At 48.9% G+C, this 27,436-nt stretch overlaps 2 protein-coding genes across 4 annotated transcripts in view; both read left to right on the top strand.

The window, feature by feature from the left end:
* ogdha (oxoglutarate dehydrogenase a) overlaps nt 1–19,791 on the top strand; it is a 42,719-nt gene extending 22,928 nt beyond the window's left edge. Inside the window, exons 4-23 of one of the 2 annotated variants that reach the window (XM_062025288.1) lie at nt 695–797; nt 3,273–3,388; nt 3,457–3,611; nt 3,674–3,820; nt 6,129–6,219; nt 6,295–6,474; nt 6,538–6,666; nt 6,726–6,905; nt 6,980–7,132; nt 7,195–7,297; nt 7,362–7,490; nt 9,103–9,253; nt 9,312–9,439; nt 9,506–9,684; nt 9,745–9,816; nt 9,879–10,004; nt 17,334–17,406; nt 17,484–17,647; nt 17,717–17,871; nt 19,189–19,791. In XM_062025288.1, coding sequence (XP_061881272.1) covers nt 695–797; nt 3,273–3,388; nt 3,457–3,611; nt 3,674–3,820; nt 6,129–6,219; nt 6,295–6,474; nt 6,538–6,666; nt 6,726–6,905; nt 6,980–7,132; nt 7,195–7,297; nt 7,362–7,490; nt 9,103–9,253; nt 9,312–9,439; nt 9,506–9,684; nt 9,745–9,816; nt 9,879–10,004; nt 17,334–17,406; nt 17,484–17,647; nt 17,717–17,871; nt 19,189–19,309 — 2,655 coding nt within the window. In that variant the 3' untranslated portion in view covers nt 19,310–19,791. Of the gene's footprint in view, nt 1–369; nt 464–694; nt 798–3,272; nt 3,389–3,456; nt 3,612–3,673; nt 3,821–6,128; nt 6,220–6,294; nt 6,475–6,537; nt 6,667–6,725; nt 6,906–6,979; nt 7,133–7,194; nt 7,298–7,361; nt 7,491–9,102; nt 9,254–9,311; nt 9,440–9,505; nt 9,685–9,744; nt 9,817–9,878; nt 10,005–17,333; nt 17,407–17,483; nt 17,648–17,716; nt 17,872–19,188 lie in introns of both variants that reach the window. The other variant, XM_062025289.1, reaches the window with a different exon arrangement.
* A 138-nt stretch (nt 19,792–19,929) lies between these two features.
* On the top strand, nt 19,930–27,405 carry LOC133632697 (zinc finger MIZ domain-containing protein 2-like). 2 transcript variants are annotated; one of them, XM_062025291.1, is made up of 21 exons: nt 19,930–20,432; nt 22,835–22,897; nt 22,960–23,074; nt 23,184–23,392; nt 23,463–23,619; nt 23,704–23,925; nt 23,987–24,068; nt 24,173–24,276; nt 24,378–24,452; nt 24,523–24,706; nt 24,772–24,913; nt 24,977–25,055; nt 25,121–25,252; nt 25,320–25,422; nt 25,493–25,650; nt 25,720–25,787; nt 25,903–25,971; nt 26,035–26,294; nt 26,368–26,528; nt 26,592–26,750; nt 26,811–27,405. In XM_062025291.1, the coding sequence occupies exons 2-21, from the start codon at nt 22,848–22,850 to the stop codon at nt 26,916–26,918; spliced, it is 2,637 nt and encodes an 878-aa protein (XP_061881275.1). In that variant the 5' UTR covers nt 19,930–20,432; nt 22,835–22,847; the 3' UTR covers nt 26,919–27,405. The 2 variants fall into 2 exon arrangements, with proteins under 2 accessions (XP_061881275.1, XP_061881274.1); XM_062025290.1 differs by having other exon boundaries at nt 23,987–24,101.
* Nucleotides 27,406–27,436: the final 31 nt, after the last annotated feature.

Genomic DNA, 27,436 nt, shown 5'->3' with positions numbered 1-27,436 from the left:
ACAGCAGACTGTATGTCACTGTGGCACAGTGGTTGAAAAACACTGTTCTAAAATATGAACTTTGCTTATCGTGACGTGCAATTCTCTGCCCAAAGGTGAGGGGGCGGTGTTTCGCCTGAGTGAGCAACCGCCGCTTTCATGGGCCGGCTGTCCAGCGTGGCGTGTAGCAGCAGTGAACAACTTGTACAACAGGAGATTTAATCACAGCATTTTTGTAGTTGGCACAAACTAGAAAGTCCACATGCCTGTTGGAATGTTTTCTCGGCGTGAAGCTCTGCTGGAGCCAGGCGTGACGCTGTAGTCTTTGAATGTTACTTCCTGTTGACCTTCTTCCCTGACTTGTGTGTGTGCACTTGGATGTGTGCGCAGGTAATGGGGCATCACAATGCCCACTTGGATCCTCTGGGAATCAGCTGTGTCAATTTTGATGATGCTCCAGTCAATAGCGGCTTCCAGGACGTTGGTGAGAAATAAGAAAGTACTTCCTGCTTGGTGTGTTAACATTGCTTCTCCTTCCCACCCACCCACCCTCCCTCTGCTCCTCCTCCTCTTCTTCTGTCTCATCTTCTTCTCCTGGATGGTGTGTCTCCCGCTCATTTGTCTTCTCTCCACCACTTTGTGCTCGTCTTCGTCCTCACCTCGCTCCATCCTTCCCCCTCCTGTCCCGGGTGGGCTCTGTCCTTGTTCCCTGTAGATCCGCGGGCACCATGTGGCCCAATTGGACCCCCTCGGCATCATGGACGCAGATCTGGACTCGTGTGTCCCCACTGACATTATCACGTCCTCCGACAAGCTGGGTGAGGAGCAAACGTCTGAGACCCCTCCTCCTGCTCTGCCTCGCTTGGCGGCCCCCGCTTCCAGAACCTCTTTGTACACCAGGAGGACCACTCCTGGTGTACAACCGACGGTCTCCTAACTTAGAGGAAGTCCACATAATACGTCTTTAGATGTCATGGATGATGTTGCCCTGACTGTAACATTCATCTTCGAGCCTGGCGCTTGCTAACGGCCTTCAGCTGCTAGCTAACACGGTCGGAATGTGACCTTTGGCTTGCAGCGGTCAGGAAGGTATTGAGCGGAGTTGGAGTGGTGGAGAGCAAAGAAGAAGTCAGGTATTTGTGTCCAGTAGTGCTACAAATGATGCAATGAGGAGATGTTTGGTCAAGTGCATGCTTGCCCCTTGTTGAAGTCGTCAGGTGTCGTAGCGTCACTAACCGCTAATTAGCGTTAGCCTCGCTTAGCTGAGGCGTGGCAGGAATTGCTCTGATCCCCGCTGAGTTTGGCATGGCGTTCCTGCGGCTGCTGGAGGCGATGGCGTCTTGTGCTGTGCAGGAGCAGGTCGTAGGTCACTAACTCTCTGGATGTTTCCTTCCTTTGCTCCGCCCCCAATTCCCCCCCCCCCTGGCCACCCGTCCAGGCGCAGTCAAGGAGCGGCTGCAAGTCCTCACGGTTGGAGGTACGAGAAGCAGCGCAGTGTGATAAAGCCAGTGTAGTCGCCATCTTGGTGTTGGTAGCTTGTGTGTGCTGAGCTTCCTGCAGAGGGAACCTTTCTTCTTTCCGTAGGTGCTAAGAGAAAACCTTGCGTCACTATTTATAGACACACATTAGTTAGGGACACCATCCAGCACAGGAACTACACCCAAATATGTACATATTTGCTGCATGAGTGTCAGAAGGAGCACCATTGTGCACACATTGGCAGGAGAAGCTCAAAACAAAGTACAGTGGTACCTCACTATACGATCGGCCTTTTGTCCGACTCCCTAACGTTAGCTCATAGCCAGCGGGGGACATAACTTGGGGAACAAAGAAAGTGAGTGTGAAGGACCGTGCTGAGAAGAAATTGATTATATTCACTGAATTAATGAAAAATGCCTTTTATATTACCGAAGACGAATGAACCGAGCCAAGGACATTAAAATATCCAATTGGTGGACATTTATCCATGAAAATATGGCGCGTGTTTGACGGCGAAGGCGATACCAAAGAGGTCCACTCACCAAGTTAAATGCTAGGGGGTTTAAATCTTTGGGCACCTAACAATATGATCCCATTCATTGGGGGGTTGACTTTGATTCAGAGTCGATTCACGCAATTCATTATTTGTTATAATTCAAAATAATTTTTTTAACAGGTTAGAAAAGCTGCTTCTGGTTGCCTGGAGATGGCCTAAAAACATCTATAAAAAAAAAAGATTCTTATAAAAAATGTTGATTTTGTTTTTGTATAATTTTTGACAATGATGAATAGTTTTGGAATGGGATGAATAATAATGGCGATTCTGAATGGATTGTTTGTGCAGCCCTGGTAAATGTTGTTAATTGTCATTTTATTGTTTGGTTTTCATACAATCTCTCTTATCCAAAAGTTGGTTTTTCTTTTGAACATGCACGTTACGAGTTAAAATGTTGCTGTTTCGGGGGGCCAAGCAGCGATTAAATGTCTTTACCATTTATTCCCACGTATCCTGATCTACCACAGTAACTTCAAATGTATTTACCATTTATTCCCACGTATCCTGATGTACCACTGTAACTTTAAATGTACTTTTTATTTATTCCCACGTATCCTGATCTACCACAGTAACTTAAAATGTATTTACCATTCATTCCCACGTGTCCTGATGTACCACAGTAACTTTAAAAGTACTTTTTATTTATTCCCACGTATCCTGATCTACCACTGTAACTTTAAAAGTACTTTTTATTTCCACGTGTCCTGATCTACCACAGTAACTTTAAATGTACTTTTTATTTATTCCCACGTATCCTGATGTACCACTGTAACTTTCTCAGCCCCTTCGTAAAACGTGTGTGTTTGTGTGTGTGTGTGTGTGTGTGTGTGTGTGATGTGTGTGTGTGTGTGGTTAGCGTCTAGCTGCTATTGCCGCGTGTGTTGAACATGATTTTGCCGTGTGGAGCTTGCGGCATCAGGCCAAGCGGATGTTAGCTGGACCGGCAGCATAGCGCCCCCCTCAGGTCAAAGCTTGCAAAATGCGCCCCGTCAGCTTCAGCTCAGAGACTCAAGGACACGCCTGTCCCCTTACTGTTGAACACCACATAACTGTCATGGTCAAAGTCATGAAGGTGTGACGAGACCACCCACCCACCTGACCTACCCCTCCCCCCCTCTCGGACCCAACCACCACTGTCTTGTGTGGTGTGAGTGTTCTCTGCTCCTTCCTCCATTACTAATTGATGTTTTTCCTTGCCTCCTTTACCCTTTCCTTGCTTCCTTTCCTTCGCCCCCGCTGTGCATTCTGGGACGCCTAGGCTTCTACGGTCTGGATGAGTCGGACCTGGAGAAGGTGTTTCGCCTGCCCACCACCACCTTCATCGGAGGCTCTGAGAGCGCGCTGCCATTGAAGGAGATCATACGCCGTCTGGAGGTGAGCGACACGCTGTTGGTGTCACAGCTCCAGCCTCAGAGCGCTGACCTCCGCTTGTTGGCGCGCAGATGGCGTACTGTCAGCACATCGGCGTGGAGTTCATGTTCATCAACGACCTGGAGCAGTGTCAGTGGATCCGGCAGAAGTTTGAGACTCCAGGCGTGATGCAGTTCACCGTGGAAGAGAAGCGGACTCTGCTGGCCCGCATGATCCGCTCCACCAGGTAGCGCCGCCCGCAGCCAAGCCACCATTGGCCATTGGAAAGTAACACTAAGCCGTGTGCAGGTTCGAGGAGTTCCTGCAGAAGAAATGGTCGGCTGAGAAGCGTTTTGGCCTGGAGGGATGCGAGTCTCTCATCCCGTCTCTGAAAACCATCATTGACGTGTCCTCTGCCAGCGGGGTGGAGTGTGTCATCATGGGCATGCCTCACAGGTATGTGGGGGTTTTGGAAGTAGTCAATAAGGCGTTATTTAAACATGAATTGTAAACAGGGTTTTAATTTGTTTTTTCAAAAAAAATTCAGGAACCAGTCGCTAATGTTGTTAATTTAGCAGCAAATAACATCAAAGGCCTTTATTACGTGTGTCTAAGAGGAGTGTTTATAATGATATGGCATTTGTCTACATCACAATGACTCAATGTTATACAGTTTTAGAACACTTTATGGTTTCCTGAAATATTGCCAACATTTAAATAAAACAATTCCTTCACGTAGATTTATAGACTTAGACTAACTTTAATGATCCACTTGGGAGATTGTTCCACACAGTAGCTCAGTTACAATGGATGGAAAGGATAATGCAGGTATAAAGTAGACTAAAAATGTACCGTAGTAGCAATATAAAATATAACATATGTAATATTTACATATTATATAACCAGTATATGATATATACTGATACAATATATTATATTTTTATATAATATATACAATATATAACAATGAGCATGTACAATATTACAGTACATGTAACAGCTGCAGCATAAATAGAGAGTAGATCCAGCAGAAAATATACATTATAAAGAAAGAGAGGTATCGGCAGATATCATCTATTGCTGTATGGCCAGTGTTTTATACAGCTGGAGCGAGGGTGGAATGAAGGACTTCTTGAATGGAACACTGTGAGAACCAAGCTGAAGGAGCCTGTTGGAGTATGAACTCTGCTGTCCCTCAATTGTCTGCTGGAGTGGGGGGGGCAGGATTGTCCATGATGGCCAGCAGTTTGTCCTCCTGTCCCTCACTGACACAAACACTTTGTCCTCCTGTCCCTCACTGACACAAACACTTTGTCCTCCTGTCCCTCACTGACACAAACACTTTGTCCTCCTGTCCCTCACTGACACAAACACTTTGTCCTCCTGTCCCTCACTGACACAAACACTTTGTCCTCCTGTCTCTGCCTCCAACTGCGTGCCAATAGTTTGGCCGGCTTTCCGGATCAGTTTGTCAATCCGTTTCAAGTCCCTTTTGCTGGTGCTGCTCCCCCAACAAACCACTGCAAAGTACAGAGCACTGGCCAAGTTGAGACATTTTTCAAAATGACTGACATTTCATCCTAGATGTTACAGAAAGTATGAGAATGTGTGAGCTTCTGCCTGCTCTTCCTTACTTATTTAATGATCTCCTGTTTGTCAAGATATTTACACAAGGTTTAGATTTTTGGCAGAGGCACCTTTTCTGTCCATCCATCTCTGTCGCGTTATTTGATCGAATGACGGAACATGAAACTCGTGGCGCTCCTTTAATGAGCCCACACTTGTTGAAAGTTAAAGTAGCAATGATTGTCACACACACACACTAGGTGTGGTGAAATGTGTCCTCTGCATTTGACCCATCCCCTTGTTCACCCGCTGGAAGGTGAGGAGCAGTGGGCAGCGGTTTTTGGTGATTTAACCCCCAATTCCAAGCCTTGATGCCGAGTGCCAAGCAGGGAGGTAATGGCTCCCATTTTTATAGTCTTTGGTATGACTCGGCCGGGGTTTGAACTCACAACCTACCATCTCAGGGCGGACACTCTAACCACTAGGCCACTGAGAGGTTTTGCTGTAGCGAAAACCAAAAAAACGAGCCTGGGAAGATGCCAGGTAGAGGGGCGGGGGGTTACCCACATATGCGGTCCTCTCCAAGGTTTCTCATAGTCATTCACATCGACGTCCCACTGGGGTGAGTTTTCCTTGCCCGTATGTGGGCTCTGTACCGAGGATGTCGTTGTGGCTTGTACAGCCCTTTGAGACACTTGTGATTTAGGGCTATATAAATAAACATTGATTGATTGATTGATTGACATATAATAAGGACATAAACTGCATTCCTCGGCATAAAAATGCACATTTTGACGGTGAAGCAGACTGGAGAGCAGCACTGCAAGGAGGCAAAGGTGGGTGTGAGCATTAAAACTCAAATAGATATCAAACCATGTTGGGGGAAAATGAAAGTCATTTTTATTCTTAAATAAAAAATGTTTTGGGCTCCAGCAAAAAATGTTTTTTTTACCGCAGGGCAAAAGTGCTGGTGATTGAGAAGTACTCATTACTATCTAATTCACTAATGATTCACATGTTTCAATAGTGAATATATACAGTACATCTCTGTCTGCATGCTAATGTACTTCTGTTGTAGTTGTGCAAAAAAAAAAAAGTCAGCTACCGATTTCAAAAGGTTGATACTGTCGAAATGGCAAATATCAGCGCGATGTCTACCTCTTCCACACACACGTACTCATCCCCCTCCCTTTTTCAGGGGTCGCCTCAACGTTCTGGCCAACGTGATCCGGAAGGAGCTGGAACAGATTTTCTGTCAGTTTGACTCCAAACTGGAAGCGGCGGACGAGGTACCTTTTCATCTTCTCGTTTCCGGGGGTTACAGCAGCACGCGTTTGAAAGGTGTGCTCCCCCCCCCCCCTCAGGGCTCCGGGGATGTCAAGTACCACCTGGGAATGTACCACCGGAGGATCAACCGCGTGACCGACCGCAACATCACCTTGTCTCTGGTGGCCAACCCGTCTCACCTGGAGGCCGCCGACCCGGTGGTGCAGGGAAAGACCAAGGCTGAGCAGTTCTATTGCGGGGACAACGACGGCAAGCGGGTGAGTTGTGCCGCGCCCTGGCCGGTACCTGTTCAGACACCTCACGCTCCGCTCCGCGCACAGGTGATGTCCATCCTGCTGCACGGCGACGCGGCTTTTGCCGGTCAGGGCATCGTGTATGAGACCTTCCATCTGTCCGACCTACCTTCCTACACCACGCACGGCACCGTGCACGTCGTGGTCAACAACCAGGTGAGCCCCCGGTCCCAACAGTCAGGTGAGCGCTGCCAAACTCACCTTCCTGCTCGTAGATTGGGTTCACCACTGACCCGCGTATGGCTCGCTCGTCTCCGTATCCCACCGATGTGGCCCGGGTGGTCAACGCTCCCATCTTCCACGTCAACGCCGACGACCCGGAGGCCGTCATGTACGTGTGCAAGGTGGCGGCCGAGTGGCGGGCCACGTTCCACAAGGACGTGGTGGTGGACCTGGTCAGTGCTCGCCTCGTCCTCGCTCGCGTGGCGCCGCTCCGACGGCAGCGTTGACCGCTAGCGTGTGTGTGCAGGTGTGCTACCGGCGAATGGGCCACAACGAGATGGACGAGCCCATGTTCACTCAGCCGCTCATGTACAAGCAGATCAAGAAGCAGAAGCCCGTCCTGCAGAAGTACGCCGAGAAACTGATCGCCGACGGAACCGTGAGCCGCCAGGAGTACGAGGTACTGCCGCCTGGGAAACTGCCCGCGACTGTCATGTGGTGATGCCCAACATCTGTCCGCAGGAGGAAATCTCCAAGTACGACAGGATCTGCGAGGAGGCGTACGCTCGCTCCAAAGATGAGAAGATCCTGCACATCAAACACTGGCTGGACTCTCCCTGGCCTGGTGAGGTCACTAGCAGAACCACGCTGATCACTGCAGTCCACTGGACCCGCTCTTTTACCTGCAGGTTTCTTCACTCTGGATGGACAGCCCAAATCCATGAGCTGTCCCTCCACCGGTCTGTCTGAGGAGGACCTGAACCACATAGGAGGCGTGGCCTCGTCCGTCCCAGTGGAGGACTTCACCATCCACGGAGGTCAGCATGTCCCACATCCTGAGTCCTAAAGGGGAACTGCACTTTCACAATCCTTATGGGACACAAAGACAGATGTCTTTTTTAATGCATCCTAACGCTATTCTGCCCACAAAGCCCTCTAAATAACCATCCAAAAATACATTTGTGACCTGAATTTGAACCAAGTATCAGGGATATTGTGATTCTAAGTGCTAACATGGACAAAGCATTTTTACTTGCGCATTGTAACAGAGAGCCAGCAAGCTTGTTGCTGCTACATCAGCTGCTTTCCCGCCTCTGGGCTCCTAGTCTACATCATAAATCATGCCGCTCACCTTGATAGTAGAAGGATGAGGATATGATCCAACAAATTGGTCAACTTTGGCATTCAATTTAGGCTCAGATATGGCGAAAAACACACAGACGTTTAGGATTATGATTAATTCTTCATCTAAGCGGGAATATATATATATACCAGTCGGCATCCCAATGAGAGCAGACATTGTTCAGTAAGTGATTGTTTTATGTTTGTTGGCACTCATGAAGTCTGCAGCGAGCAAACGTGATGCGTTTTTAAAATTAACGTATGCTTAAAATGAGCAAAATAGGTGAATATTAAATGAATGTTCCTCCATCACATGTATACTCGCTGCATGTACTGGATATCAAACCTTGATGGAGGGTTTTAGCTACACCCAACTATTACTTCACTCGTCAATGAAACTGCCCGTCACGGTAATCGAGACACAATGTCCTGAGTTGACCACTTATTTACAATTTTAATGCAATGGCAGGCTCGGCAAAAATGCAATCAATCTATCAAAATCACCAATCTGTGCCTGGGATTAAAAAACAGTGTTTGACTTACAGACTTCAGGACAGACTCCTAACGCAGATTTTATCTAAAAAGAAAGGTTCTGCTTACCTTGAATTGGCCAATTGAGTCTGTCCAGAAGATTGCAAGAAGTCATCAATCAACAGCGTGCCATCTCGGACGAAGCCCCCAAATTGTTGCGTCGACCAGCACTCCTCCAATGGGGAATTCAAATTGCTAGTCTCTCCCAGATTCTTTTTATGGCAATACGCTGATGTTTATATTCAATCTCCAGGCAATAGTTGGTATTTTGTAGTTTATTCTCAAAGCTTAGAGGACAAACCTGAGACCAACCCAGCACCCAAGCGTTCCCTAGCCCGGTCCAGATCGGTCTACCAAAACCCCGGAACTCCTGTCTACTTCCTCCTTCTCCTGTCCCCCCCACCTGCTGTTTCCCCAGTCTAGCTGTGCTCCTTATCTTAGGAATGTAATGGCAGTCTCAACAAAGACAGCGCTCTGACTCTAACCAAGGACACTCGAATCCAAGCACTTTGTACCACACGAGACATTAGCTGATGTAAATATGACTATAGGAGTTTTTAGAAAGAAGTAACACTTAAATATGGATATGCTTCCAACAGGGTTTATAGGCGACTACCGTTGGAAGCGGACTTTTAATCACATTGAGTTAGGATGCATAATAAAAATGTGTGTTCTTGTCTTACATAAAGATTGTGAATGATGGACAAAAGTGCCGTTCCCCATGAAGTGTCTCCCAGTTAGTGGACTGAACATGGATGTCCTCACTTTGTCTCTCAGGACTGAGTCGTGTCCTGAAAAGTCGCGGGGAGATGGTGCGGAACCGGACCGTGGACTGGGCTCTGGGAGAGTACATGGCCTTCGGGTCTCTGCTGAAGGAGGGAATCCACGTCCGCCTGTCGGGACAGGACGTGGAGCGAGGGACGTTCAGGTGAGTGACATGAGACACTCGCCCACAGTTCCTGGTGTGACGCTGCCTCTGCTTTCAGCCACCGCCATCATGTCCTCCACGACCAGAACGTGGACAAGAGGATCTGTATTCCCATGAACCACATGGCTCCCGACCAGGCGCCATACACCGTCTGCAACAGCTCCCTGTCCGAGTACGGCGTCCTGGGTCAGTCCTCGCCTTCTTGCACTTGCTCTCACTTCCTGTCCAAATAACGTGTTTCACTGCGGCCAGGCTTCGAGCTGGGCTTCGCCATGGCGAGTCCCAATGCGCTCATCCTGTGGGAGGCGCAGTTTGGAGACTTCCACAACACGGCCCAGTGCATCATAGACCAGTTCATCTGTCCCGGCCAGGCCAAGTGGGTCCGGCAGAACGGCATCGTGCTGCTGCTGCCGCACGGCATGGAGGGAATGGTGAGCTAGCCGCACGCCGTTGAGCACGGCGCCGCCTCTGACTCACGCTCTCATCTGCAGGGCCCTGAGCATTCTTCTGCTCGTCCAGAGAGGTTCCTCCAGATGTGCAACGACGACCCAGATGTGATGCCGGTAAGAGAGCATGTCCACTTCCTGTCCTCGCGGCGATCACGCGTCCCGGTCTCCTCTCTTAGAACATCTGCGAGGACTTCGCCGTGCAGCAGCTGTACGACTGCAACTGGATCGTGGTCAACTGCTCCTCGCCAGGAAACTACTTCCACGTTATCCGCCGTCAGATCCTCCTCCCCTTCAGGAAGCCGGTAAGATGCTTCAGACTCCGCCCCCCTCAAGAATGCGGTTATTAAACGTTTCCGTTCGGGGTGTCAAGAAAATAAATAAAAAAAAATATATATATATATCAGGCATGTGATCTTTCCGTCTAAAGTCGGAATTCCGTCTTTTCTAATCTCGGGAAGAAAAAAAATAATTATCTCCGGTTTTTCCGTTTTTTTTTCCGACCCTAAATCAAGATTCGAGACGTAGGTTATATTACGCCGTAGTTGATTGGTCGATATGTTCCTTGTGACCAATCAGGACATCTGTTATGAATGATGACGTTAATAACGTCATCATTCATAATGGTTACTACGGCCATTTTCCATATGTAAACAATGCCGGTTCTCGAGAGAAAGGACTCTCTACGAGTAAAAGAAATTGATAAACATGTCAAAAATAAGTTTGGATGGGACTGGATGGAAAGGGAAATCACTGATACTGTTGGGAAGAAGGAAGTTACGACTTTGTTCGGTGATTTTATTCGGAAAATCGATGGTCCCGGAAAGGTTTTGTGCACGCGGTGTCATGATATTATTGACTATGGATCACGAGGTTTCAAGGCTTTGGAAGTACATGCGAAACGCCAAAAACATATGAAACAACTTGAAGCAAGGAAAACAAACTTTTCACTAGCCGCTACTTTTGGATGTCAACCGAAAGTGAGCAAACCTTACGGACTTCATCCTTTGTTTACATGGAGAGGAAAGATCCACCCACTTCAGTTGCAGACAGGGTTGTTAATAATGAGGTCAGCTAAAAAATATTTGCTTGCGAAATACGCATGTTTGTTTTAAATATTAACCAATTATTGCTTTGCGAAATATAAATGGGTTTTTCTAAAAATAAAAAGCCACGTGAAAATATATTATGAAATGACAGAAATTCAAAGAGTCGCATTATTGAATACAGTTAACAATTTATTTGAAATAAATTTGCATATAATACTATTTTGTAATATTAAGTTCTTATGTAGTCTGTTGAAACTATTGTCAGTGGTGTAACAATCTTGTAGGTAAATATTTTCACACTTGTTTCATGCAATATGTCCTCACATTATTATTATTTCCTATATTCAAATATGAGTAAACAATACTAAACACGTTTAATTATTTTCATAAATTTATATCCTATTTTGGCGAAAAGAATGAAATGTTTACATTTGGTATTTTGTTAAATACATGTGCAAGGAAGGCTCATGTTAGGGCTCTCGGAGAAAGCTAATGTGTGAAGTGAACTGAAGTAATGTGGTAATACTGTAAATAAAGTGTAGATAATAACACTGATCAATGTGGATGTGAAATGAACACAAGATGTAAATATTAGTGACTAAATACTGTTGTGACTGAACCATATACAGTGATTCATTAGGATCATTGGGTTATGGATGTTCTATTAATGATGTTTTCATGTCTTTAAACACTCAAATATTTTCTTCAAATGGTGCTGTCTTTGTTCATTTTAGCATGTTAAATTGGTGAAAAACCAGGAGCTTCGGGGGGCGTTGCCCCCCTTGTCCCCCCCCCCCCAGACCCCCGGAACTTTTTTCAGTCTTTTTCATTGTGGTCAAATCACATGCCTGATATATTAATTTCTACAACTCTTATTTTGTTGTGATGTAGTGATTGGAGCACATACTTGTTGGTGACAAAAACATTCATGAAGTTTGCTTCTTTTATGAATTTATTATGGCTCTACTGAAAATGTGAGGGTCAAAAGTATACATACAGCAATGTTAATATTTGCTTACATGTCCCTTGGCAAGTTGACCTGCAATAAGGCGCTTTTGGTAGCCATCCACAAGCTTCTGCTTGACCACTAAATTGCTGCAGTTCAGCTAAATGTGTTGCTTTTCTGACATGGACTTGTTTCTTCAGCATTGTCCACACCTTTAAGTCAGGACTTTGGGAAGGCCATTCTGAAACCTTCATTCTAGCCTGATTTAGCCATTCCTTTACCACTTTTGAGGTGTGTTTGACGTCATTGTCCTGTTGGAACACCCAACAAGACCCAACCTCCGGGCTGATGATTTTAAATTGTCCTGAACAATTTGGAGCTAATCCTCCTTTTTCATTGTCCCATTTAAAGCAGCAAAACAGGCCCAGAGCATAACACTACCACCACCACCATGCTTGACGGTAGGCATGGTGTTCCTGGGATTAAAGGCCTCACCTTTTCTCCTCCAAACATATTGCTGGGTATTGTTGCCAACAGCTCCATTTTTGTTTCATCTGACCACAAAACTTTCCTCCAGAAGGTCTTATTTTTGTCCATGTGATGTCACATGAAACAAAAATGGAGCTGTTTGGCCACAATACCCAGACATGTAAGCAAATATTAACATTGCTGTATGTATACTTTTGACCCTCACATTTTCAGTAGAGCCATAATAAATTCATAAAAGAAGCAAACTTCATGAATGTTTTTGTGAGCAACAAGTATGTGCTCCAATCACTACATCACAACAAAATAAGAGTTGTAGAAATGATTGTAAACTCCAGACAGCCATGACATGATGTTCTTTACAAATGTATGAGAGAGTCGTAGAATAGAAGAGGAAATATTCAAGCGGGTGATTTATATATTACAAAAACTAGTGGAAGGTAGCAGAGGGATTGTCTTCTTGAGATGTTTCTTTTAGCGATGTAGACCACGTCCAGGAAACCCACATTTGGACACATTTATGCATCTGGATTCAACTGTGACCAGACCCCCAGCTTATTTTCAGTCTTTTTCATTAAGTTCAAATCCCATGCCTGATATGTTTGTGTGTGGTTTTTTTATATTATACAGGTAAAAGCCAGTAAATTAGAATATTTTGAAAAACTTGATTTATTTCAGTAATTGCATTCAAAAGGTGTAACTTGTACATTATATTTATTCATTGCACACAGACTGATGCATTCAAATGTTTATTTCATTTAATTTTGATGATTTGAAGTGGCAACAAATGAAAATCCAAAATTCCGTGTGTCACAAAATTAGAATAATACTTAAGGCTAATACAAAAAAGGGATTTTTAGAAATGTTGGCCAACTGAAAAGTATGAAAATGAAAAATATGAGCATGTACAATACTCAATACTTGGTTGGAGCTCCTTTTGCCTCAATTACTGCGTTAATGCGGCGTGGCATGGAGTCCATGAGTTTCTGGCACTGCTCAGGTGTTATGAGAGCCCAGGTTGCTCTGATAGTGGCCTTCAACTCTTCTGCGTTTTTGGGTCTGGCAAATCTGAAGTCTTCCCCATGTTTGTGTAGGCTTCAGAACTGGACTGAGAGACCATTTAAAGCCCTTTGCAGGTGTTTTGAGTTAATCAGCTGATTAGTTTGTGGCACCAGGTGTCTTCAAAATTTAACCCTTACACAATATTCTAATTTTGTGACACACGGAATTTTGGATTTTCATTTGTTGCCACTTCAAATCATCAAAATTAAATGAAATAAACATTTGAATGCATCAGTCTGTGTGCAATGAATAAATATAATGTACAAGTTACACCTTTTGAATGCAATTACTGAAATAAATCAAGTTTTTCAAAATATTCTAATTTACTGGCTTTTACCTGTATATACAGTATTTTCCGCACTATAAGGCGCACCTCCAACGAATGGCATATTTCAAAATGTTGTTCATATATAAGGCGCACTGGATTATAAGGCGCACCTATGACAACAAAACAGTCAGATAGGTCACTCAAACTTTATTAATAGATTACAAACCAGTGTTCTGACAACTCTGTTCACTCAAATGAATAAACAGCTGATTTATTCGTGTTACGTAAATCAAACGTTAGCGCTATCATAATATAGTAACACTCCAAATAGTGCAGAGCAATAACAATATATCAATAACTCAACGTTGTTAATGTCACACAACACAACACACAAAGTAAACATGTAAAGCTCACTTTATGAAGTTATTCCTCATCCACAAATCCCTCGAATTCTTCTTCAGTGTCCGAATGAAAGAGTTGAGCGAATATGGCATCCAAAATGGCCGTGGAAGTCAAATCAAATCAACTTTATTTATAAAGCACATTTAAAATGTACCACAGGGGTAGCCAAAGTGCTGTACAATGGGCAGGTTAAAAATAATACAAGAACCGAGCAAACACAACACAACACAAACAGAACACGATAAAAAATAAATAAATAAAATATAAAAACAGGTTGACAGCAGGTGTATTATGGGGCGCCATAGCACGATGGATATCACTCAGTGTTAAAAGCCTTAAGAGAGATTTAAAAACAGGAAGAGAGGAGGCTTGTCTAACACTCAGAGGTAGGTCGTTCCAGAGCTTGGGAGCAGCAGCGGCGAAAGCTCTGTCACCTCTAAGCTTCAGCCTTGTGTCCGGGACCGTCAGTAGCAGCTGATCGGCTGATCTTAGGGATCGGGTGGGGCAGTAAGGCTGAAGGAGGTCGGAGAGATATGTTGGTGCGAGGTTGTTTAGACATTTAAAAACAAATAAAAGGAGTTTAAAATTGATTCTGTAACGCACAGGGAGCCAGTGAAGGGACGCTAATATAGGGGTGATGTCTGCGGGTCTGTGTTAGCAGACGAGCTGCAGGCGGGCGAGGGAGGCCTGGCTAATGCCTACATACAGGGCATAAAGTCGTCATTAATGGAGTCAGTGTCGCTGCTGTTTAGCAGTTCAGTGACAATTCCTGCCTTCCTGAAAACTCTGACCACAGTTGGGACTGAATCAGCCCGGGCATTTACCATCCACTGGCAGATAGTGGCGTATGTCGTCAGGCGCCGTCTCCGTCTTGGTGAACGTCACGTGTGTTCGCCTTCTGTCGTCCACTGTTCCCACGCAGTTAGCAGTCTAGCTTCGACACCAATATCTAGCGGCTGGACTTCTGTCATCCACTGTTCCCACGCAGTTAGCAGTCTAGCTTCGACACCAATATCCAGCGGCTGGACTTCTGTCGTCCACTGTTCCCACGCAGTTAGCAGTCTAGCTTCGACACCAATATCTAGCGGCTGGACTTCTGTCATCCACTGTTCCCACGCAGTTAGCAGTCTAGCTTCGACACCAATATCCAGCGGCTGGACTTCTTTTGTCAATCCACCCGGAATGACGGCGAGTATTGAATAAGCGCGTAAGCGTGTCTCTTAATGTGATGTCATGAGCTAGGGAATATAACAACTACACTACCCAGCATGCAACGGGAGCGCCATGCCGGCAGTTAGAATGTGGTACTGAGCACGCTGTGAGTAAACCTTGAGAACTCAGCCAACACGCCTCGTCTGCATTATTTATAATTAGACAGACAACACACTTAATAGGAGCCATTTTGGAATCTTTACATAAACACACAATTGGAAATGAAACGTCACATATCCCAGCATGCACCGCGCGCTTCTTCTTCTTCTACGGGGGAAAAAGATGGCGGCTGTTTACCGTAGTTGCGAGACCTAAACTTTATGAAATAAATATTAATCCATATATAAGGCGCACCGGATTATAAGGTGCACTGTCAGCTTTTGAGAAAATGTTTGGTTTATAGGTGCGCCTTTATAGTGTGGAAAATACGGTATATATATATATATATATATATATATATATATGCACACACAAACCCCAAAAGCAGTGAAGTTGTCACGTTGTGTAAATGGTAAATAAAAAGAGAATACAACAAATCCTTTTCAACTTATATTCAATTGAATAGACTGCAAAGACAAGATATTTCATGTTCACACTGGAAAACTTTATTTTTTGCAAATATCAGCTCATTTGGAATTTGATGCCTGCAACATGTTGCAAAAAAGCTGGCACAAGTGGCAAAAAAGAGTGAGAAAGTTGAGGAGTGCTCATCAAAGACTTATTTGGAACATCCCACAGGTGAACAGGCTAATTGGGAACAGGTGGGTGCCATGATTGGGTATAAAAGCACCTTCCATGAAATGCTCAGTCATTCACCAACAAGGACGGGGCGAGGGTCACCACTTTGTCAACAAATGCCTGAGCAAATTGTTGAAGAACAACATTTCTCAACAAGGAATTTAGGGGTTTCACCATCTACGCTCCGTAATATCATCAAAAGGTTCAGAGAATGTGGAGAAATCACTGCACGTAAGCCATGATATTACACACCTTGGATCCCTCAGGAGCTACTGCATCAAAAAGCCACATGAGTGTGTAAAGGATATCACCACATGGGCTCAGGAACACTTCAGAAAACCACTGTCAGTAACTACAGTTGGTCGCTACATCTGTAAGTGCAAGTTAAAGCTCTACTATGCAAAGCCAAAGCCATTTATCAACAACACCCAGAAACGCTTCGCTGGGCCCGAGCTCATCTAAGATGGACTGATGCAAAGTGGAAAAGTGTTCTGTGGTCTGACGAGTCCATGTTTCAAATTGTTTTTGGAAACTGTGGACCAAAGAGGAAAAGAACCATCCGGACTGTTCTAGGGTGAAAGTGTAAAAGGCAGCATGTGTGATGGTATGGGGGTGTATTAGTGGTCAAGACATGTTCTAGGGTGAAAGTGTAAAAGGCAGCATGTGTGATGGTATGGGGGTGTATTAGTGGTCAAGACATGTTCTAGGGTGAAAGTGTAAAAGGCAGCATGTGTGATGGTATGGGGGTGTATTAGTGTCCAAGACATGGGTAACTTACACATCTGTGAAGGCACCATTAATGCTGAAAGGTACATACAGCTTTTGGAGCAACATATGTTGCTATCATGGACGCCCCTGCTTATTTCAGCAAGACAATGCCATCATTCATAGTAAAAGAGTGTGGGTACTAGACTGGCCTGCCTGTAGTCCAGACATTGAAAATGTGTGGCAGCTAAAATATGAGAAGGGAGACTGTTGAACAACTTAAGCTGTACATCAAGCAAGAATGGGAAAGAATTCCACTTCAAAAATGTGTCTCCTCACTTCCCAAACCTTTACTGAGTGTTGTTAAAAGGAAAGGCCATGTAACACACTGGTAAAAATGCCCCTCAAATTCTAAGTTAATGATTATTTGCAAAAAAAAAAAGTTTGTCAGTGTGAACATGAAATATCTTGTCTTTGCAGTCTATTCAATTGAATATAAGTTGAAAAGGATTTGTTGTATTCTCTTTTTATTTACCATTTACACAACCTGACAACTTCACTGACTTTGGCTTTTGTATATACACGTACACATACATACACACACACACATATATATATATATAAATATATTATATATATATATATATTTCATATTCATATTCAGTCCAAATGTTTGGAGCCCAACGTGGCCCCCAAGTCAACAAGTTGAGACCCCCCTGGTCTACATACTGCATGTGATGATATCATTTCCTGTTTCTTGCTGCAGCTCATCGTCTTCACTCCCAAGTCTCTGCTGCGCCACCCAGAGGCCAGATCCAGCTTTGATGAGATGCTTCCAGGTCGGGGTGATCCCACGCCATGAGTCCGGGCTGTCCTAGCTCCGCCCACGGCTAACCTGCTCCCTTCCCCCGTACAGGAACCCACTTCCAGAGGCTGATTGTGGAAGACGGCGTGGCCTCAGAGCGTCCGGAAGAGGTCAAGAGGGTGATCTTCTGCACGGGGAAGGTTTACTACGAGCTGACCAAAGAGAGGAAGAGCCGCGGAATGGAGGGCACGGTCGCCATCGCGCGCATGGAGCAGGTACACGCCTGATGAAGAGACGGTCGATCACATGACACAAGAAGACTGATGTCTTCCCTCCGTCTCCAGTTGTCGCCGTTCCCGTTCGACCAGGTGAAGGCGGAGTTTGAGCGCTTTTCCAACGCCGACCTGGTGTGGTGTCAGGAGGAGCACAAGAACCAGGGCTTCTACGACTATGTCAAGCCTCGCATCAGGACCACCATCCAGAGAGCCAAACCCGTCTGGTAATCATCGACTTTGTTGCTACTGACTCCGGCTGTTTTATATCCGTCTATACCAGTAATTATTATTCTTTAAGACCAGTACAAAAATATATGAAATGTCAACTTCCTGTGATTATAATCCCCTCGGCTATCAAGGCAGAAAGGAAGTGTCAACAAAATAGGGAAATCACATGAAACACTTAACAATAAGTTCTTAAAATGACGGTGCAAAAAGCATGTATATGTGAGAAATGCTTCACAAAGTGTAAGAAAATAGTGTGAGAATGTAAACCGAGAAAGCTGAGAACTATTTTCTGCAGGTTTAGTGGCAGGCAGTTACAGCTGTGCTCTAAAGGGTGAGCTTAGGTAGTGTGGTTTTAGCGGTCTTGATGGTGATTGAGCGCCTCGCATCATTTACAGACCACATTGGTCTGACTACAGCTGTGCTCTAAAGGGTGAGCTTAGGTAGTGTGGTTTTAGCGGTCTTGATGGTGATTGAGCGCCTCGCATCATTTACAGACCACATTGGTATGACTACAGCTGTGCTCTAAAGGGTGAGCTTAGGTAGTGTGGTTTTAGCGGTCTTGATGGTGATTGAGCGCCTCGCATCATTTACAGACCACATTGGTCTGACTACAGCTCTGCTCTAAAGGGTGAGCTTAGGTAGTGTAGTTTTAGCGGTCTTGATGGTGATTGAGCGCCTCGCATCATTTACAGACCACATTGGTATGACTACAGCTGTGCTCTAAAGGGTGAGCTTAGGTAGTGTGGTTTTAGCGGTCTTGATGGTGATTGAGCGCCTCGCATCATTTACAGACCACATTGGTCTGACTACAGCTGTGCTCTAAAGGGTGAGCTTAGGTAGTGTGGTTTTAGCGGTCTTGATGGTGATTGAGCGCCTCGCATCATTTACAGACCACATTGGTCTGACTACAGCTGTGCTCTAAAGGGTGAGCTTAGGTAGTGTGGTTTTAGCGGTCTTGATGGTGATTGAGCGCCTTGCATCATTTACAGACCACATTGGTCTGACTACAGTCCCTTTGGAAACATCCAAAAACTGTCCAGGTGACTTTTCCTCTTTTCGCCGCAATTTCTTCATTTGGACTTTTTGGACTTTCTCTTCACTCCATGCAAAGAATCCAAGCAAACTTGATACTGTCACCTGATTGGCTGTTAGCAGTGATCACTTCCTGCGTTACCTGAGAGCAAGTGCAACCAACCTAGCTTCGGCAAAAACAAAATATACATATATATCCAGTGCATTTTTTAATTGATCTGGATAAAGTGTCTGCTGTGATATGGTTTTGTGTGACCTTTGACCCCCTGTGCATGTGTCAGGTACGCCGGACGAGGGCCGGCGGCGGCTCCTGCCACGGGAAACAAGAACACTCACCTGGTGGAGCTTCGGCGCTTCCTGGACACGGCCTTTGACCTGGACGCTTTCAAGGATCAGCAGTAGAGATGTGACCTCTGCACACAAATATACCCAAGCTTCCGCCCGCCATCCAAATTAAGAATGTTTTGCTAATTGGACAATATTTTAAATGGGAAGGCTGCTGGCGTTGTCATGACGACAAGCACGCCATGGACGAACCCAGCTGACCCTTGACATTCCCCCCCCCCCCCAATCCTCCTCTACGCACGCAGGGTCAAAAAGGTCCTCCATTGTTTTTATCCGACGTGCTCGTTAGCATCGTTAGCACAGGCCAGGTGAAGGAGTTTCATTAATTGCCATGGCAACGCTGTTTGTTTGCATTGAAGAGGCGGCGGTCCAGCCCTCGTCCCGTGCCAAAAGGAGCGTGGAAGGAAAGTGACGACAACAGAAGACGAGGCTGCACACGGAGTTTGATAACAAATCATTTATTTATTTTCCTAGCGGGGACGGAAGTTGTCTTCGTTGTTTTGCTTCATTCAATAAAGTTTTCTTTTATGTACTGAGAAGGTGTGACCAACTACTTCTTGTTGCGCTGACGTCGTCCTCAGGGGGGCGCCGGAAGTCTGCACGCCGCCCCCTGCTGGAGAACCTTATTAGGTCATAATGAGAAGTGATTTCAATGAATTCCATTTATTTCCTCATCCTCTCGGCTTTCTCACCGACCACCAAAAAGGTGCTCTTGTCAGGCAGCCCTCCGGTTGCCATAGCAACGGGAAGTGTCAGGACCATGACTAATAAAGTTGAAGAAAAAGAAGTGAAATGTTGCTATAAAGTATTGGGAATATTCCAAGTGTGATGATGATATCCCCGCCCCCTCCATCCTGCTGCTCCAGTCGGCGGCTCTCCTCTCTCCCGGCCAGCGATGCGGAACACGGCCGCGGACGAGCCGTCAGTGCCTGGCTGTGGCTGCGTGGTGTGGTCGCGGGTCGGCGGGGTTGCGGGCGACGCTAGCGGCTGCTGAGGCCGGATAGTCGACGCAGAGGGCCGGGCTGGCTGGAGGAGAACCCCGCAGCTTGTACGGAGGACGTGTTGGAACAGGTAGTCCCGCCTGGAGGGGCTAAATACGGGCTGTAGCCTCTTCATGCCCCCGAGGAGCGCCGAACACACAGGCCCGCAACCGGGCTCGTTCAGCGGGCAGTTAGAGGAGGTAAGTCGGCCCATGGACGTACTTTTTGGAGCCAATTTGTGTTTGCTTCGGGCGGACATAAATGAGCCGAGGCGTTGGAAAGAAGCAGAACAATACAATGTTGGAGGAAGACGTTAGCTCGCGGCTAACGGTTAGCATGCTAACATTCCATTGTCAGCGAGCTAGCCGCTTTTACATGGCCGCCTGCTTCAGACGGACGCTAAAGTCGTCTCAGCGGACATTTATGTCGCGGCTCACTTCAACCTCGTCGCCCTGGACGAGCTGGCGTGTTTGGGCGACGCCGCGGAGCACATTATGTGTTTCCCCCACAGCTAATGCTAACAGGTTAGCATTAGCCTTTGTGGCCACCTGTTAAAATGTCTCCTGGACCGCCATTTGGCTTAGCTGCCTCTTATTAACGCTTTGCCCGCCAAACAAGTCTTAATGAGCGCATGTATGATGATGGGGAGTTTAATGTCAGGCCTGTGACGTCATGTGACTCGTGTGGCCTTCCTGCTAAATGATCCATCCATCTAGTGATGGGTTGATGAGGCCTCATGAAGCGTTTCGACACATTGCAAAACTGTATTGATACTGTGTCGATACTGTGTCACTAAATACTGACATCTGCTGGACATTAAAAATCCCTACAGGCAACCTATGGACCGACTCAACTGACACTGATTTTATGACCTAGTATATACAATAATATAAACCAAGTCATTGTATTTCATTTAGGATTATTTAGTATCTTCATTTAAATAAAAATATATTTTTATCTTTTTTAGATACAATCAAATAATGTGAACATGTATCATGACTAGGATGGTAGAAGGTGGGGATTGAACCCCAGTAACCGATTGCTGGCACGGCCACGCTACCAACTTCGCCACGCCGTCATTCCTGTACCTTCTCTAGTAACAGTAGTGATGGGTCCACACAGATGCATCGGCGCATGCGTCGAGCTCATAGAGCGAAACCCTGTGTCGGTGCGCGTACCGCTTTTAGAAAGTCACGTGACCGATCATGAGCTGCTTTGGTCACGTGACCGATACGCGAACTGTATCGCACTGACGCCTCCTCTGTGCCCTGTGAGCAACATTCCTGCGCAGTGCTCAAGCGTCCTCCGCGCACACCGTGCGCCGCACAGCCAATATATGCCGCGCACCAAATCAAACCCATCTGAATTCTAAACAAAATAAACACATTTATTCTGTGTAATTTTGAAATGCAACTTTGAGTGACAGTGACAACAAGCGGCCCTAACGATGTTCGTCAACAACACGCATTGCGCCGCTTCCTAATAAACACAGTTTGACGCGCAGGCGTCAGTGCGATACAGTTCATGAGCGGTCACGTGACCAGAACAGCTCATGAGCGGTCACGTGACCAAAACAGCTCGTGTTCGGTCACGTGACTTTCTAAAAGCGATACGCGCACCGACACAGGGTATCGCTCTATGAGCTCGACGCATGCGCCGATGCATCGGTGTTGCCGGACCCATCACTACATCCATCTTCCTCTGCTTATCCGAGGTCGGGTCGCGGGGGCAGCAGCCTAAGTAGAGAAACCCAGACTTCCCTCTCCCCAGCCACTTGGTCCAGCTCCTCCCGGGGGATCCCGAGGCGTTCCCAGGCCAGCCGGGAGACATAGTCTTCCCAACGTGTCCTGGGTCTTCCCCGTGGCCTCCTACCGGTCGGACGTGCCCTAAACACCTCCCTAGGGAGGCGTTCGGGTGGCATCCTGACCAGATGCCCGAACCACCTCATCTGGCTCCTCTCCATGTGGAGGAGCAGCGGCTTTACTTTGAGCTCCCCCCGGATGGCAGAGCTTCTCACCCTATCTCTAAGGGAGAGACCCGCCACCCGGCGGAGGAAACTCATTTGTACCCGTGATCTTGTCCTTTCGGTCATAACCCAAAGCTCATGACCATAGGTGAGGATGGGAACGTAGATCGACCGGTAAATTGAGAGCTTTGCCTTCCGGCTCAGCTCCTTCTTCACCACAACGGATCGATACAGCGTCCGCATTACTGAAGACGCCGCACCGATCCGCCTGTCCATCTCACCATCCACTCTTCCCTCACTCGTGAACAAGACTCCCAGGTACTTGAACTCCTCCACTTGGGGCAGGGTCTCCTCCCCAACCCGGAGATGGCACTCCACCCTTTTCCGGGTGAGAACCATGGACTCGGACTTGGAGGTGCTGATTCTCATCCCAGTCGCTTCACACTCGGCTGCGAACTAAATGATGTTGAAGGTAAACATGGCTGAAGGAGCATCTTGTGTGCCCTCAGAGACACGCCCCCTCGGGGGTGACTCCTGACCTCGGGGGTGACTCCTGACCTTGCCCAAAACTTGACTTGACCCCTTGATTGTTGGTCAGGCGGCCATGTTGAACTGATCATTGTCTGCCCGCTACAGAGGCTCCGCCCACATGAATCCTCTCAATCAGATGAAGGCTGGACTGGCCAGCAACCCACACAGGTAAACACACAGACAGGTGATGCTGGCCCCGCCCACATTGACCCTATCACGTGTGTTCTCAGTGAGGGTTCATTCCCCTACGACCCCTCCAGCTGGCAGCAGCCCACCAATCAGCCCACAGGATCACTCTCTGTGGTGACCACCGTGTGGGGGGTCACCAACCCCTCAGCCAGCCAGGTATGGCGTCACACACACACACACACACACACACACACACACACACACACACACACACACACACACACACACACACACACACATAAAACACATTGTTTCTGTGTGTCAGGGTCTGGGGGGAGGTGTGATGGGTCCCGGGGCTAACCCGGCTGGGGGGCCCATGATGCAGGGCCCCGGGGGTCCTGGCATGGCCGGGGGTCCCGGGGGGTACATGGGTCAGCAGAGCTACGGCGAGCCCACCAAGGCCTACCTGAACCAGGGCGTGTACGGCCGGCCCAGCGGGGGCTACGTGGGGGGACCGGGGGGCTACGCGGGAAGGTGGGTGTCTCTCGCTTTGCCAAAGCACCTCCCTGTGCCTTTTATCGACCTTTTGACCTTGCGACCCCAGTTACCCCTCCAACCCGGGCGGCTCCAGAGGCACGGCCGACTTCACGCAGGCCGCCGCCGCTGCTGTGGCCGCCGCCGCCGCTACGGCCACCGCAACCGCCACGGCAACCGTGGCTGCCATTCAGGAGAAACAAAACCAGGAAATGAACTATGGTCAGGTGAGCGCCTGCTTCCTGTGATGTCATCATCCTCATCATCGCCATCTGGTGACGGACGTCACATGACCTTTTCTCTCCTCTCAGATGGGCGGTCCTTCCTACAATAACCAGTTCATGGCCCACTCTGTCCCCCGTGGTCCCCCCACCATGGCTCCTGGAGGACCCGGACCCACCAGGGGCCCCCATTCTATGAGCCCCATGTATGGAGGCCCCCAGAGGGTGACGCAGCACCCGAGCTACGCGCCCCCGCCCCAGCAGGGCCACCTGAGACCCCCGCAGGGCCTGAAGCGGCCCTACAACTCAGACGTGAGTGCCCGCTGACGCCAAGCCTTGACGTCTGAACGCCATCTTGCTCACTCCTCCTCAGGCCTTCCCCGGAGTGTCTCAGCAGTACAGCGTTTCGGTCGGTCCGGGTCCTGGCGGCGCTGCCGGTCCCATGCCGGTTTCAGGTGCGGGTGTTCCGTACTCGCACTACCACCCAGGTCGATGCTCACATTAGCCACTAGCTTAGCGTCAAGCCTAAAAGCTAACACATTCTTCTTTTTGTGCGCAGGTGCTGCCTCGCAAAGGACAGGCTCCGCCCCCTCGTACCAGGGTCATAAAATGCCCCTCCCCCAGTACCCCCCGTCCGGACCGCCCAGCTCCCAGTACTACAAGGTGAGTGCGTGCACGTTGTGAGTCGGCGTGGGCGTCAATGTTGCTTGTGTGTGACAATCATTGGTACTTTAATCTTTAATCTTAATCTTGTGTGTGAGCAGCAGGAGCAGTTCAACGGGCAGACACCAGGGGGCGCCACCGCCGGCGTGTACAACTCCTTCCACCAGCCTCCCGGGGTAAGAACCGCTGCAGCGCCGCACCTCCTTCCTCCTCCAAAAGTAACTGTGTGACTGTGGTGTCGCTCAGCCGGGCCGAGGCCTGCCCGCCTACCCCAGCTCGCCGCTCCCGGGGAACCCGACTCCGCCCATCACGCCCGGCAGCTCGATGGCCCCGCCCTACATGTCGCCTGGCAACAGCGACGTCAAGCCCTCATCTTTCCTGCCTGACGTCAAACCCAACATGGCTAGCTTGGCTCCTCCCCTTCCGACAGGTACGCCCCTCTGTGCCGCGCCAATGAAACGGGCGCCGTAACGCGGTGCACTTCCTGCCGGGCAGGTAACCCCAGCGACGACCTGCGGCTGACCTTCCCCGTGCGCGACGGCGTGGTCCTGGAGCCCTTCAGGCTGGAACACAACCTGGCGGTCAGCAACCACGTCTTCCAGCTCAAAGAGTCGGTGTACAAAACTCTCATCATGAGGTGAGCACGCACCACCGCTTCCTGTCCTCCCTTCACAATAAAGGCTTATCCGTGTGTGTGCAGGCCGGACCTGGAGCTGCAGTTCAAGTGTTACCACCACGAGGATCGGCAGATGAACACCAACTGGCCCGCCTCCGTGCAGGTGTGCTCTTTCCCCGCCCCCTCGGCCGCCGCCTCCGCTTGTAAACACGCCGTCTTCCTCCCCAGGTGAGCGTCAACGCCACGCCCCTCACCATCGAGCGTGGCGACAACAAAACGTCCCACAAGCCCCTGTACCTGAAGCAGGTGTGCCAACCCGGCAGGAACACCATCCAGATCACCGTCACCGCCTGCTGCTGTGTAAGACCACGCCCACTCACTCCCCGCCCCCGCCAGCGCCACTCACACCTGTCTCTGCCCGTTCCAGTCTCACCTGTTCGTGCTGCAGCTGGTCCACCGGCCCTCGGTGCGCTCGGTGCTGCAGGGCCTGATGAAGAAGAGACTCCCCGCCGAGCACTGTGTGGCTAAGAGTGCGTTTCCTTTAGCCCCGCCCCCCTGTGGCCTCCTACAAACACTTTTTGGCGCCCTTCTCGCTTGCAGTAAAAAGGAACTTCAGCAGCGGTTCCATTCCCGGCACCCCCGGGCTCAACGGCGAGGACGGTGTGGAGCAGACGGCCATCCGGGTCCTGCTGAAGTGTCCCATCACCTTCCGCCGCATCCAGCTGCCCGCCCGCGGTCATGACTGCCGACACGTGCAGGTCAGGGCACTTCCTGTCCGTCCGCTTCCTGTTTGTTTGTGTGTGTGTGACCTCACTTCCTGTCCGCAGTGTTTCGACTTGGAGTCCTACCTGCAGCTCAACTGCGAGCGGGGAACGTGGCGATGTCCGGTGTGCAAGTATGTGCACGCGCTCTCACGTGCATGCTCTTCATGGGGTGTACCTGTAACCTGTGTGTGTGTGTGTGTGTGTGTGTGTGTGTGTGTGTGTGTGTGTGTGTGTGTGTGTGTGCAGTAAAACGGCGCTGCTGGAGGGTCTGGAAGTGGACCAGTACATGCTGGGAATCCTCATCTACGTTCAGAAGTGAGTCATGTCGCTGTGAGGCCGTTGTTCGATTCCGCCGCCAACCGCGTGTCTCTCTGCCAGTTCCGACTACGAGGAGATCACCATCGACCCGGCGTGCAGGTGGAAGCCTGTCCCCGTCAAGCCGGACCTCCACATCAAGGAGGAGCCTGACGGCCCGGCGCTGAGACGCTGCCGGACGCTGAGTCCCAGTCACATGGTCCTGCCCAGCGTCATGGAGATGATCGCCTCGCTCGGCCCCGCCCCTTCCTCCGCCTCCCCGATGCAGTACTCCTCCCTGCCGGCGGGGGGCGGCAGAAGCACGCCGGACTACTGCGGACCAGGTGCGCCGCCTCCTTCTTCATGATTGGTGTGAGCATTAATGATGACCATGAAGTGGGCGTGTCTCCCTTTCAGCACCATCGTATCCCGGGCAACCCGCCGCTTTCTCTGACTTCACGCCGGGCGTCGGGGGGGAGTTCTCCTCGCCCGGTCCGCCCCCTCTCTCCTACCAGTCGGAGTTGTCCAGCGTCCTCCTCACCCCCGACAAGCCCCCTCCCCACCCACTGGCAGGACAGGTACGCCGACCCGCCTTCCTCCTCGTCCCGTTTTGAACTCGCCGTCCGTCTTCCTGTCCTCAGATGGCGTCACGTCTGGACCCCGCCTCCCACGGCGCTCCCCCGTCGCAGGGTCTCCACGGCAACCCCTCGATGCAGCGCGGCGGCCAGAACCCTCGCCTCCACGGCGACGCCCCCTTCGGCCTGGGGACGAGCGCGGAGGTGCCGGAACCTTCTCTGGACGTGAGTAGAGGATGTCAGCGTGTTGTCACGGCGACGCAGTGACCGGCCTGTTGTGTGCAGCTGCTGCCGGAGTTGACCAACCCAGACGAGCTGCTGTCCTACCTGGGCCCCCCGGACCTCCCCAACAACAACAACGACGACCTGCTGTCCCTCTTTGAGAACAACTGAAGTCCTCCTCCTCCTTTGTCTCGTCAACGTGTCTTTTCTTGTGTGGAAGCTAGCTTTTGACAGTCCTCAGACGTCCCGAACTTGACGCGTCCATGAATGCATCACGAGAACGTTCTGGATTTCCCCCCTCCCCCTCACCAGACCTCCCAGGAGATGAAATGTCGGCTTTCCACTTTGCCAACTGTTAGCATCTGTTAGCAGCCAGCATCAGGTGCATGCTGGGGCCTTCCTGCCTTTCAAAATAAAATGACGGTGGGACAGACGACGTCAGAGCGGCACAGTTGGACCAAGCGGACCCTTGTTGTTTTAACAGGAAGTTCTCATGATTTCACTGCGGAGGCTGTTGTTGATACTTTTATTTTGATAGGATCCATCCTGTCTCCCAGCCAGAAACATGTGACTAATCAGAGGACAGGACTTTTGTCGCCTGGTTGTGAAATCACATTTTCCTCGCGTGTCCCAATAAAGTGTCCATGATTTAACATGATCTGTACTGCTGCGTGGGTGACGTCACTATT

The sequence above is a fragment of the Entelurus aequoreus genome, linkage group LG17 (genome assembly GCF_033978785.1).
Source record: "Entelurus aequoreus isolate RoL-2023_Sb linkage group LG17, RoL_Eaeq_v1.1, whole genome shotgun sequence".
NCBI lineage: Eukaryota > Metazoa > Chordata > Actinopteri > Syngnathiformes > Syngnathidae > Entelurus > Entelurus aequoreus.
The sequence above is the reverse complement of the archived record's forward strand: the minus strand, read 5'-3'. Positions and strand labels throughout refer to the sequence as shown.